At 46.4% G+C, this 12970-nt stretch overlaps 1 protein-coding gene across 6 annotated transcripts in view; it reads right to left on the bottom strand.

The window, feature by feature from the left end:
* Positions 1 to 294: 294 nt before the first annotated feature.
* SOCS7 (suppressor of cytokine signaling 7) overlaps positions 295 to 12970 on the bottom strand; it is a 34067-nt gene continuing 21391 nt past the window's right edge. For all 6 annotated transcript variants that reach the window (XM_067020818.1, XM_067020819.1, XM_067020820.1 and 3 more), the window contains 3 exons: positions 10663 to 10798; positions 10090 to 10243; positions 295 to 6071 (listed from right to left, as the gene is read on the bottom strand). In XM_067020818.1, coding sequence (XP_066876919.1) covers positions 10120 to 10243; positions 10663 to 10798 — 260 coding nt within the window. In that variant the 3' untranslated portion in view covers positions 295 to 6071; positions 10090 to 10119. The remainder of the gene's footprint in view (positions 6072 to 10089; positions 10244 to 10662; positions 10799 to 12970) is intronic.

Below are 12970 nucleotides of genomic sequence, written 5' to 3'. Positions count from 1 at the left end.
ACTATGGTAAAATAGGAACTCTCCCAAAGTAGAGCAAAAAGGGCCCAGACAGCTCTCTGGAATTCTCCTGCATTTCCTGGGGAAGGAGAAAGCAGCTCTGAGCAATGGCTATCAGCCTCAGGAATTTTTCAACATTTCTAATTGTGACAAGACCAATTCTGGATGTGCTCTGCTTAGCTGACATCACAGGGATTGCCAGGGGTGGGTCATCTGACCCTAAGTGGGTGGTGATGGTGTGAGGAGTCATATGAGATGAGAGAGGGATTAAAAAACAATAACCCAAATAACATGAAAGAATTTCTAAACATTTTTATTTCAAATCTCTTTTCACCCCTTCCGCAAAAAGACAGTGGTCAGTACAGCAATCATAAAAAGGAGATACAAACACAAAAGTCAAATGTCTCCCGCACTGACACTTACAAAAAACCGGGAATTATACATGGGGTTTCCAAACAGGACCTGCAGCAGCTACTAATGTCCCTTTACAAGAGTCAAACATGCCTATGAATACAGTATATACAGACACCCCATTCTGGAACTAATCTACAGGGACATCCCAACACCCTCCCATCTATCCCCAGAAAAATACCAAAACACACCCAAAGTGCATTTGTTTTGTTTATATCAAAACATCTTTCCCTTTCCCCAACCCACCCTCAGACCCTCCCACCCCATTTAAGATTGGCCTGCAAGTCTATTTTAACCATTTAGTAATTTTTTATAGTTTATGAAAATAAATTATACAGCAACTATTTTAATAAATTAAGCACAAAAAGGTAGAGGAAAGGAGAAAAACTAAGTGGGAAGACAAAAGCCAGGCCACGCTTTGGCTGGGAGGAGGGTGGCGTGGCTGAAGAGGACGGAAGTGGTTGCAGGGGCGATGTGGCCCCCCTTCTGGTGAAGAACTCGCAACCACCCCGAGCCCAGAACGACACCCCTCTTCACTGAGTTTCTTAAAAACCACCAAAAACTGTACAGCAGTGGCTGTGGCACGGGCAGCACCAGTTTGGGCCTTCCAACAAGCAGCCTGCCCACGGAGCGGTGCCTGGATTACGCTTCTTGGAAAAGGTTCTGGGCCTAACAGTGAGGGGCAGGTCCCTGTTCAAGGGAGCACCAGAGATGGAGTAGTCAGACCAGCCTTCCTGCTCCACCTGAGCTGAGTAGGGAGCTTAGGACAAAGCTCGGAGCGGGGCTGTGCGGGTTTTTGATCTCCTGGGTTCTGATCAAGCATGTCCTAAGTTCACCTTACACTCCATCTCCAGGAGCAACTAGATTGCAGTCCAGCTGCGAGCAGACATTCAGGTCTTCCGCTGCCATGACTGGCTGCTTTTTGCCTGCCCCTCTCAGCATTTTGGAAGAGGGAGTGGGAGGGGGAGGGAGCAATTCCAGGTACCCTCTAAGGAGATGAAATGGGCGTGAAGGCATGTCACAGACTCAGCATGCAGGACTGGCTTCCTGGGAGGTGGATGGGAGTGGGAAGGAATGAGAGAAGGGGCAGAGAGGACAGGACGGGAAACAGGAAGAAACTGGGGGCACCTACCAGGAAGGTCAAGAAGCATGAAAAGGACAAAGACAATATGGAATCTGTATGTAAGGAAAGGTCTTTCCCTGGCAGATTAGAGAATCAATAATTTAAATACAATTCCTTACTCTTTTTATAACTGCAGCATCTGAGTCCCCAGTGCCTCTGTCTCTATGCTCCAACCCCCATCTCACACCTCCCAAGGCTTCGCTATCTTTTCAAGGCCTCCTGTCATTTTGTGCTGAGCATGAAGACTCCAATGTCAAAAGAGGATAGATCACGGGGACTAGCAGACTTGACTCTGCTTTCTTGAGCTTTGTGGCCCAATAATCCTATAGCTACCATGGAGGGAGGGGGGTCACGATTTTTCTTTCTTTTTTTTTTTTTCTTCTTTTTTAATAAAAAAGGTTTTACTCCCCAGGAGCAAATAAATCATTTTGAACTACTGATAAACACTGCTGCAGTGAAAAGAAAGATGGCTACATGTATGCAATAGCACAAATTCAGTGTAAGAACAGCTGTGTTGACAATTAGAGATAAAAATCATTTATCCATTTCCCCCTTTCCCATGAACCAAACCAAGAGGATTCCCATAGGGAAAATGTCTAACTCAAAAGCTCCTCCCTTAGGGACAGGGGGCACGTCATTCTCTTAAAAGTGGACAACAAATGGCAGGTCTCCCCCCAGTGGAGATGCTCTCAACACCCCCAATGGTGGCAAAACTTTTGCAAATGAAAACACACACACACACACACACACACACACACACACACACAATATGACTTTCAGACCTCCTTCCAGCAGCCACAGAGCTATATATGCCAGTGCCTAGGCCTCCAACTTCAGGGCTCAAAGCCAAGGGAGAGGCAGAAGGGCAGGGGGGAATCTAACCTAGGGGACAAGTTTCTCCTATCCCCATTTCCTGCCAGGGCCAAGGGCTTCAAGCAGGCTGTGCTCTTCCAGTCTTCCAGGGCCCAGGGTGAGGGCTGAAAAGGCTGGCACCCAGGGCATCCGGCTTTACTCCCGTCTCTCACCCCGGATCTGAGAACACTAACCACCCTCCCAGTTGCCAGTGCTTCCTGGATGTGCACTGTAGGGGGCTTGCCGCTATCTCCACATCTCTCCCAGCCTTAATAAGGGGTCTGCGTAATCAGCTCAGGTGACAAGTAGGAAAGGAGGAGGAGGAGGAGAAACCACGGCAGCAAACTCCCCACCACACCTCCCCCCCCAGCTCAGGAGGCTGGGTGCTGCCGCCCAGGGCTGGCCTTCCAGGGTTTCACACTCACTGCACCTAGGCATAGGCAGGCAACCAGGCCAAGGTCATCGCCAACTGTCCCGAACTCCTATTCGTCACCCATTTTTCTAGTCCCCGCAGCAGAGCCCCCACAGCCTTACACCCTGCAACCAGAGTACACTAATTTCAAGTAATAGCAAGCTGTAGCAGTAGCTGTCACTAACTCACAGTGGTTCACGCCTGTCCTGAGGAAGGTTACAGTAGATCAGTCATAAACAAGCGAGAGTTACACAGGCAGGGCCTGAGGGTATTGACATCACCCATCCACAACTTAGAAACCAATGACGGGTCCCTAGAAGTGAGAACCTTTTCCAGTTTGTGACTTGAAAATACAATGACCAAAAAGCAATGAGTTCCCTCTGTAGACTGCATTTCAATTAGCACTACACAGAATCGGCAGGGAGGCAAGGGGCCGCAGGCAGGAGAGGTGAAGAAGAGCTGCTGGCGAAGGCCAGCTGCCCCACTGCCCCTGTCCCTCCCTGTTTACTCTGACCAGGCTGGTGCCCTTCCTCCTCACCTCCTGATGAAGCCTGTTTCCTCCTGCACAACTCTGTCTTATAGTCCACTCTACTGAGGAAGGACCAGGCTACGGCCTGGGCTGTGACTAATGCACAGACAGATCACGGACACAGTAAACACTACCCTTCCCGGGAGGAGCAAGGATGGTGGTGAGGGTGGGTCACGCCTCCTCAGCTGGTTTGGTTTTGTACCTGAGAGTATGGGTTCTCCACTGGAAACCCCTGGTACCACAAGGGGTCCAGGGGCTCTACCTTCCTCACTCAGGCTGTGCCGAGAGCAGTGAGGTCCCTGGCCACAGGCAGGAACCTGGCTGACTTCTGGCTTTGGGCTCCACCTCGCCATCATAACCCCTCAGCATTCAGACCTGCCTGATGACTAGGAAGTTTCGGTCTAGACCACAGCACAGAAAAAGGATTCTTTGATGCCTGCTCTAACTTGGGACTGTGTACTGCTCAGTACACACCCTGCAGATTCTGCTTCTGTGCTCCTGTTCTTGTGTTTCTCATCTCACTGCCCTGCCCTCACCTAAAAACCAAAGTCTCACAGCACCAGAGCTTTCCTAGACCATCTGATCTACACTGATCTTACCCACTCTGAATTTCTTTAAAGACAGCCCTTGATTCTCTCTGCCATGCTGAGTCATTCTCCAAATGCTTCATGTGTGGCCGCCACCTAAAAGCTCCCTTAGGCCAGATAATATGTCTTCCGCCTCCTGTGTTTTCCACAGTAGCTAGCCCAGAATCAGGCAAATGAACACTAAAAAGTAGTTAAAAAAAAAAAAAAATCCCACGTAGCCGCACAACAGCCACTCGAGGATCTCAATGGATTCCAGACAGCAGGCTCTACAGTTGGGTGGCACTTTCTGCAAGATGGCAAGTTAATTTGTACCTTCGAGAGGCAAGACCTATAGGTTAAGCCAATTCCCGGGATCACAACCTTAACTGGTTGGTAATACTACCACGGCAGCCAAAGAGAGAAGAGGTACCACACCACAAATCAAAGGTGGGTGGGCTGTGTTTATGTTACAAAGCTCATTTTGTGGGTCACCTCCTCTTCACAGCCAGGTGACAATGCAAGTTTCCTCCCTATTCAGTTACAAGGAGGAAGAATGGTCATTCCATGCAGGACGTAAGGCAGAAGGCCAATGCTCCCAAATGAGGCAGTCCTATAAATTACAAGACACTGGGGCCTCACCCCAAACGATCAGGAAACCATAAACCTGACAATATTATTTATCTCATGCGATGAGGCAGATATAAGCATAGGGGAACCAAAAGAGGCAGTCTGTTGGAATACTTACTGCAAAAGAGTAATAAAGATCAAACAGCTCAATTTTCACATCTTAATAGCAAACCTCTCCTCAGAGTAACTATAGAAAAGCAAACCCATAATGTTATATGATTTGACAATAGCCAAGTTCAGAAAATCACTGGAGTTTTTCTCCCTCTTCCTCCACTTCCATCTGGAAAACAGGCAACTCTCAAATCAGTATCTGACAGACGTCCCAATGAAAGGAGGGCAAACAGGATCTAACTCAGGAAAATGTTTGGGTTGCCAGAAAGAACTCAGGAAAATAAAGAAGCCCTTGCTACCTCCTGCTCCAGACAACCTAAGAAGATGAGCTGTAATTCTCTCCTCCCTCCTCATTGATGTCAGGCATGCCATTAAGGCTGAGACACTAGGGAGCTTCCTCTAGGAAGAGCACAATAGCTTCGTTTCTCACCTTCCTCCACATTCCCTCTCACTAGATGACAGACATGTGGAGGTAAAGAACACTGACTAAGTCATGGGTATGGTTTGCCATTAAGAATCTGGAGGCACGCTCCATTAACTTCAGCAGCCTGGGACTGGAGCTCTGAACTGTTCAGGTGATGAGAAAAACTATTGCCTCGACAGCCGGCGGAAGCAATAGGAATGATGTTACCATGACCAGAGTGAAAGGTACAGTTATCTCGAGGGAATGGGTTGAGGGTAGAGGAAGAATAGGGCTAACTTGAGGTCACAGAACTTAGGAATTCAGTAAAATAAAACGAACACAGCTGCTATGAGAGGTGATTCTGAAATCAGGTTCCTAAACCTTAAAAGCAAAGTATGCGAGGAGTCACTACTTCCCCCGGCAGAGCTATGTGCCAGTTCTGTCCAGTCATCATCTATTAGAGACTAACCACCCTCCTCTCTTCCCTGCTCCTGCTGAAGCTACCCATGCCTACAGAGAAGCAGATTCTCAACCCTCAGAAACTCCCGACTTGATTTGCACTTCTGACTCCTTTTCCCTTCTTCAAGGTCAATGGTGGAGACTCGAATTCTGCCTTTGGCACCACCTGAATGACGCTCACTGGCAATCCCCTCTCCTCCCCTCCTCTCCTTTGGGTCTGCTCACCCTTGGCACCACTTCCAATCCAATGCACACAAATCCCAGCTGCCTTTAGGGTGAGTTTTCCATACTGAGAAATGCAAATATCCAGAACAAAACTTCTGAAAAAGGAACAGTGTTGAGACTTCTTCCAGTTTTCCAAGGAGTTCACCCAGTTCCAGTAGCACAGGGCTGGATGTGAGAAGGTGGAGCCCCACTCAGAGAGTCTGGTCTTGTGCTTCATCCAAGCCCCAGGGCGGCGAGGGGAACCAAAGTCTTTGCACAGAGGATCCCAACCCTTCCTATTCCTCTTGTTTTCTTCACTCCTCTTTTCATGGTAGCTTCATTTCGTTCTTTGAAACTGGAGCTTGGCAACCAAATGCCTAGGTAAAAAAGGGGAATAATTAAGAGTGGCTCAACAGAGTGGAACCAAAATGGAGTGAAAGAACAGCCTCTGGAGGTGGAGAAGTACAGCTCAAAGGGAGAAAGGGGCCTGGAGAGCCAAGTGCTTCCACAAACACTGCAGCTGGCTGGGGATGCAGCAGTGGCCTTTGTCACGGGGACCTGAGCAGCCTACAACCTGGTCGCCAAAAAAAGGCCCTAAAATGACTAATAAAGATGTCCTATACACTGCCTCCCTTCTCTCTTTCCCGTTTCCCTTCATTTTCCACACACTTCCCCCCGCAATTCTTCCCTAAGGCCCACCTGCTCTAGGCACTAGAAAAAGAACTGAGTCCCTGAAGTAAGCCCTGGTGAGCCAAGCTAGAAACAGCTGTAGGCCCTGTGGCTTCTGGCTATTGAAGAGGGCTGACATATAATCACAAAGGCCAGTGCAGCTTCTACCTTCTGATTTAAGAAGGGCACTGTTCCAGCTGTTACTCTGTGCCCTAACTCCAAGTATCCTGGCAAAAAATTCTCTAGGTAAGAGCACACACAGACCAAGTGGCCCACTTGGAACTCTGAAATTAAAACCAGCCTGACCAACAAGAAATCATAATGGCCGAATTTCACACCTGAAAGGCCTTTCCCTTGGGAAGTGTTACTTCCCTTTTTCAAGGGGTCCTAGGAGCAAGTACAGCATGATGCTTATTCTTTGCTACAAGCAACAATCCCAGTGTCACAGCAAAAAGAGGTCCCGGGAGTTCAGTGCAATCCTTTGCCAATACATGACTGCCCCCAACACTTGTGGCAAATGGCTAGCCCCAGCCTATACCTGATCATATCAGGGCCTTTGTACTTATAGGATCCCCTGCCTAGAATGCCTGCTTCCAAGATCCTCTCACAGTTAACTCCTTGATATTCAAATCTCAGCTGAAACGTCACGTCCTCACAGGAGCCTTCCCTGATCATTCAAACTTGAGTAGTATGCTACCATTAACCACTAAACTTCACCCAGTTTTATTTTCCTCATAACATGTACAGTCAACTGAAATTAACCTATTCACTTACTTACTTGTTGCTTGCTGTCTGTCTCTCCCTACAAGAACTGCAGCTCTGTGAGAACAGGGCCTTGACTATCCTGCTCAGCACCCTCTTCCCAATTCACGCTGGCCACCTTATAGATGTCTGCTGAATGAATAAACAAATGATGGGGAGCTCACTAACTCCGGTAGAAAACCATTCCATATTTGCATCTGTTAAAAAGCTTCTTCTAAAGTTGGACTGAAATCTGTTTAAAACTTATTCTGTGGTCCTGCCCCCTGGAACCACACAGAATAAGTTTAATCACTCTTCCTTAGGAAAATCCATCAAATACTTCTTTTGGCCACCAAGCCCCTCGTACCCTAAAACTTCTCTGGTCCATGATAATCATTTATTCCCCACACGATAAAGTGTGAAGCCCCCGACCATCCTGAACCTTTCTCTGAATGTGCCTGTGTTCGTGGGGGCCCCTCCTAAGGCACAGCACCCACAGAAACGGTGCTCTAACTGAAGGGTCCCAATTACTCCTCAACAGCACAGTTGGGTAGGTGGACCCCCCTAGTTCCCCACCCTAATCAATGCAAAGTCACCAAGCAGAGAAACCCTCCTAGACATTAGAGCACTAAGATGTTTTAGGAGACACTTCCAAGGGCATACAGCTCACCGATACAGGGCACATCTTGTTTAACTTGTTTTGCTTCACTGCACTTCACAGATATTGCATTTTTACAAATTGAAGGTTTGTGGCAATCCCACATCATCAGATGATGGTTAGCATTTTTTAGCAATAAAATATTTTTAAATTAAGTTATGTAGATTTTTTTAGACATAATGCTAGTGCACACTTAACAGACTACAGTATAGTATAGATAAAACTTTTATATGCTCTGGGAAACCAAAAAAATCATGTGACTTGCTTTATTGTGATATTTGCTCTCTTGCAGTGGTCTGGAAATGAACCCAAGGTACCTCCAAGGTATGCCTGTAACTGAAGACATGACAAAGAAACTGTACATCCAGCCCAGGATCCTTTAAGTTAAAACTCCACAGCCTCCTGGAGATACCATTTCTTGATCTCTCTTCCTCATTCCTTCTCCCCTTGCTAAACCTGGTTCACATGCTCTCCCCCACAGTAGCACAGTATCAGGGACCACCAGAGCCAAGAGCAGACACACAGCCGGGTTCACCTGAGCCACAAAAAAGCCCATAGGACAAAAACACCAGTTGTCATTTTCTCCCATTATGAAGAGAACTGAGAGGGTGGGGAGAATTAAAGCCCCCTTTTTACTCTAAGGCTGTCACTCCTGTGGGTTATTCCCCTTAGTTTGTTTTGTATGGGGGATGGGATTGAGAACAGAGGTTAGAAAAGAAGCAGAATAATTCAGTGCTTAAAAAGGACACTCAGGGTTTTCCCTGGTGGCACAGTGGTTAAGAATCGGCCTGCCAATGCAGGGGACACGGGTTCAAGCACTGGTCCGGGAAGATCCCACATGACGCGGAGCAACTAAGCCCATGTGCCACAACTACTGAGCCTGCATGCCGCAGCTACTGAAGCCCGCGTGCCTAGAGCCCGTGCTCCACAACGAGAAGCCACAACAATGAGAAGCCTCCACACTGCAACGAAGAGTAGCTCCCGCTCACCGCAACTAGAGAAAGCCCGCGCACAGCAACAAAGACCCAACACAGCCAAAAATAAATAAATAAAATAAATAAATTTTTTTTAAAAAAGGACACTCGGGACTTCCCTGGTGGTCCAGTGGTTAAGAATCTACCTTCCAATGCAGGGGACGCAGGTTCGATCCCTGGTCGGGGAACTAAGATCCCACATGCCGCGGGGAAACTAAGCCTGTGCACTATAACTAGAGAGCTGGCGCGCTGCAATTAGAGAGAAGCCCATGCACCACAACTAGAGAGAAGCCCAAGCGCCGCAACAAAAGATCTCGCGTGCCACAACTAAGGCCTAACACTGCCAAATTAATTAATTAATTAATTTATTTATTATTATTATTTTTTTTTTTTTCAAAAAAGGACACTCCTCAGTAAAAGGGGTTGGGGGTGGTCTCTGCATCCCAGCAGTAGGTCACTAAAATGTGAGATCTTGCACATAACCCACACTACCAAAATCACCATTCTCTAGTAATTTTGTTCCCTACTCCCGTCTACCTTTCAATGTTCACATTAGTGCAATTTAAGAAGAGTCTTTTTTTTTTTTTCCTTTGGCCGAGCCCTGAGGCATGTGGGATCTTACTTCCCTGACCAGAGATCGAACCCATGCCCTCGGCACTGAAAGCGCGGAGTCCTAACCACTGGACCACCAGGGAATTCCCAAGAAGTCTAATTAGAATTCGTATGTGCAAACCAGTATTCCAAGATACTTTATGGGAAAATAAATGAATACTCAGTGTAGCAATGGGAGAAGAGCCTCTTAGATAAATGAATTCCTTAGCTAATTCATTTATTCTTTTCAACAATTTACTTTTCAGTGGCCCAGATGGAATTCTAAACAGAAGAGCAAGCTGTTTTTCCCTCATCCCCATATTCCAAGCCATGGGACAGAGTGGAACTGTCACTGAAGTGCATGCCTATTACAATTAAGGGCATTTTGCGTTCCCTTTGATGAAGCTTTCTTCCCCTTCGCTTTCCTGCTTTATATGTCATCTGTGCAATATCAGGGCGATCAGCCAAAGTAGGAGAGAAGGCTGCGCACTTAGCTGCACTTGTGTGTTTTCTTTATATGTATTCAGTGATTAACTAGCTTGTTGCTTGGCAAATACTCTTTAAGCCTCTTGTGTCTATCTGCTCTTCTCCCAATTGGGGTATGTGCCTCCCTGGGACTCCATGATCAAATGTGGCAACTCTCTGGACAGATGCCTGGATCAGGGTATACGCATGGGGTGAGAGGAAGGGGGATGAAGCCCAGTGCATGATAACCGCCCAGGAGGAGACTAGGCTGGACAGTGAGGCAGAGTGGTGGCATACCCTTGGTGGTGACCAGCAGGGGGCCCCTCGCTACGTGGAGGGTTCCAACACCTCTTGCTTCTGTTTGGAAATGAGCTGCGCTTCCTTTAGAGACAGGTATACCTCTTCCTGAGGATCATAGTAGTAGAACTTTCGGATATAAGAGATCAGAGGCCTACGAATAACACAAGAGGGATACACACAAAATGTTATACATAGCTTATAAAAGACAGACCACCTTTATTCAACATTCCCTTCTTTTCAGTCCCTGTATGGTTGGGACAACACCAAAGACTCTTTGTTGCCCTGACAAAATTCCCACTTTCTCACTTATTATAGTTTTGTCTCCCTCCCTCTTACCACCTCCACTCGGCCCTTCACAGAGTCTGCAGAAGGGAAGCCAATACACACACACACACCTTCCTCCTTCCTGGCTGTAATGTGACATTTCTAAGTTAGGTGCTAAGACATAGGAGAAGTGAAAGGACAACGCCTGTGAGTTGCCAGGCTCTGCCTGTACACTCAGCTTGCAGGCCTCCCTAACACTGTAACTAACCCTCCATTCCTGCCCCACCTCTAAAGGCCCCATTGTACTTAGGTAGTGGGAGATCCGGGATGTGATCTATCCGGACGAGCTGTCGGATTCGGAATCGGCAAAGGTGCTGGAGGGATTTGACATTGCTGAATCGGGACACTGGATAGAGCAGCTGGACTGGAGTTGGTGGGAGTCCTTTAAGAACAAAAACCGAGAGAAATATTCAGATGACGCTATACAGCTAACTATAATTTTCCTTATGAAGAGAATCCAGGGAAGGGAAATGGGGCTTCTTTACAGTTCATCTATGTGTTCTGTGTAAAAGCTCCCCTCCACAAAGGACTGCTGATTTCCATACCACCACTACCATATTTCATACTCAAGGGAATCTATGCTCCCCTGCTGCAAGCCCCCACAGCTTCACTCTTAACAGCTAAGAGTCTTGCTCTTCAGAACAGCTCAATGAAAAATGCCGAGCTACAGACTTTGCTTGGAGCCAAGTGGACAATCCCAGGCCCAAGGCTCTCAGTGAAGGGCAAGAATCTAAGGTATCCCTATTGGGAATGGGAGACACTTGTTTAGCATCTAGAGTACCCAGAAGGTGAGGACTCAGAAAGGCTGTTCAGAGGGGTCCCCACCAAATTCCACCTGAGAGGCTGGTAAGCAGAAGGCAACAGCTAGGATCAAATTTTATAAGCCTGTCACTCCTGCCATTTACTTCAAGCCGGGACAGTCAGGTTTAGCTACCTCTTACTCCCCCACCAACCCTCTACCCTACCAACCACGCTCCTTGCTTCTGAAATTTTAGGTTGGGTACAGGAACAGAAAAAAAGAGGATGATGCTTTTAAAAGAAAAGCAACTACAGTAGCCTGGGCAAGCTGGAATTGGTACTACTCTGCGCACAAGTGCCTGCGACTAATGGGAGCCCCACACTCTTATGTTTCATCGCAATATCAGACTCTGTGCTGGGAAATTCCAACCCCCTCAGGGGTCAACACCACAGAATGGAGACACCCAGAATGGCAGGGACACTGAAACAGATTCAGGGGAACAAAGAATACCCTGGTTTCAATAAACAAAGGGGCTATGGAAAGTAAACAAGAAAAGTGCTCTCAGAAAGAATCTGAGTTGCAAAACCTTTGAAAGAATTCTTTTCTCAGCCATTGCCATATGAAAAGAAATTCTGTAGACAACTTGTTGGGAAATAAAATATCTAGTATTTTTGGAGTTTAATTTCAAACAGTTTTTAAATTTTGTTTGAAGGCATGAGAAGAAAAAATTAAAGCTTGCAGATTGCCTTCCAAAGCCCTTTCATGGTTGTTAACAACTGACTTTCTAAAAAAAATTGAAATACACGTTATGCTAAACAAGTAAGCTTATCTTAAAAATCATTTAACTCATTTAGTCTTCAAAGCCCTATTCAGACAGATAGCACTATTATCCCCATTTTACAATGAAGAAATTGAGGCCTATTGAGCTTAGAGAACATGCTCACAGCACAGAACCAACAAAGCTGGCCTTCCTTGAACACCTGCTCTGTCTGAGGAAGAGTTTAGCCCAGGGAACCTCAAAGGAGGGTCTTCCAGGAGTCTCCCCAGAGTGCCTGCCCCTGTGACTGTCTGACAGGCGGGCTGTCCAGACAGTCACAGCTCCTTGATTCATTCATGACCAGCCTCTCTTAGTCCCTGACTTCTCACCCCCATCCCTTCAAATCTAAGGCTTATATTTTGAAGCACTGTAGCCCTCCTCCACCCACACACACCATTAAAAAAAAAAATTCACACATGGATTTTTCTTTTGAATATATTTAAACTCAAGTGGTTTTAAAATGATTGGGGTTCAAATTCCTCTGAATTTTACCCTTTCTCTCATGTTTTAAAAATAGTCTTTAGTAAATTAAACTATGACAAACAGAAAGCTTCCTGGGGGGGTTGGTTGTAATATTGCTAAACTTAACATGATGTTTCAGAGATAAAAGTAATTTATGCACCTAATTATTTATTCCCAAAGAAGGACTATAGGACTTGTGCTTAAAGAGGTCAGGATAATAAGTAGCATACAATTATCTGATTGTTTGCCTACTTGAATTTTAATGACCATATATACTTGCCTATTTAATTGTGTTACTTTTAGCCTTAAGTTCACAAATAGCAATTTGAAACCTGTTAATTCTCTGATATTCCCTGGTTTTGCCCGCAAACACAGCAAATGACTGAAGTTCTCACATCCAGAGCTTGTTAACAAATGAGGTCAGAAATGGAAATAAATCCAACATAAGACACCAGTGCAGCGAAAGTAAAAGACAAGGTAGAAGAGTGATCATCAAGAACTTTCCTCTGGTCCTCATGCCAGGGTCCTGGGCACAA

This window comes from Kogia breviceps, chromosome 19, assembly GCF_026419965.1.
Source record: "Kogia breviceps isolate mKogBre1 chromosome 19, mKogBre1 haplotype 1, whole genome shotgun sequence".
NCBI classification, from domain to species: Eukaryota; Metazoa; Chordata; class Mammalia; order Artiodactyla; family Physeteridae; genus Kogia; species Kogia breviceps.
Note: the sequence above shows the minus strand (reverse complement) of the source record. Positions and strands in the feature narration are given on the sequence as shown.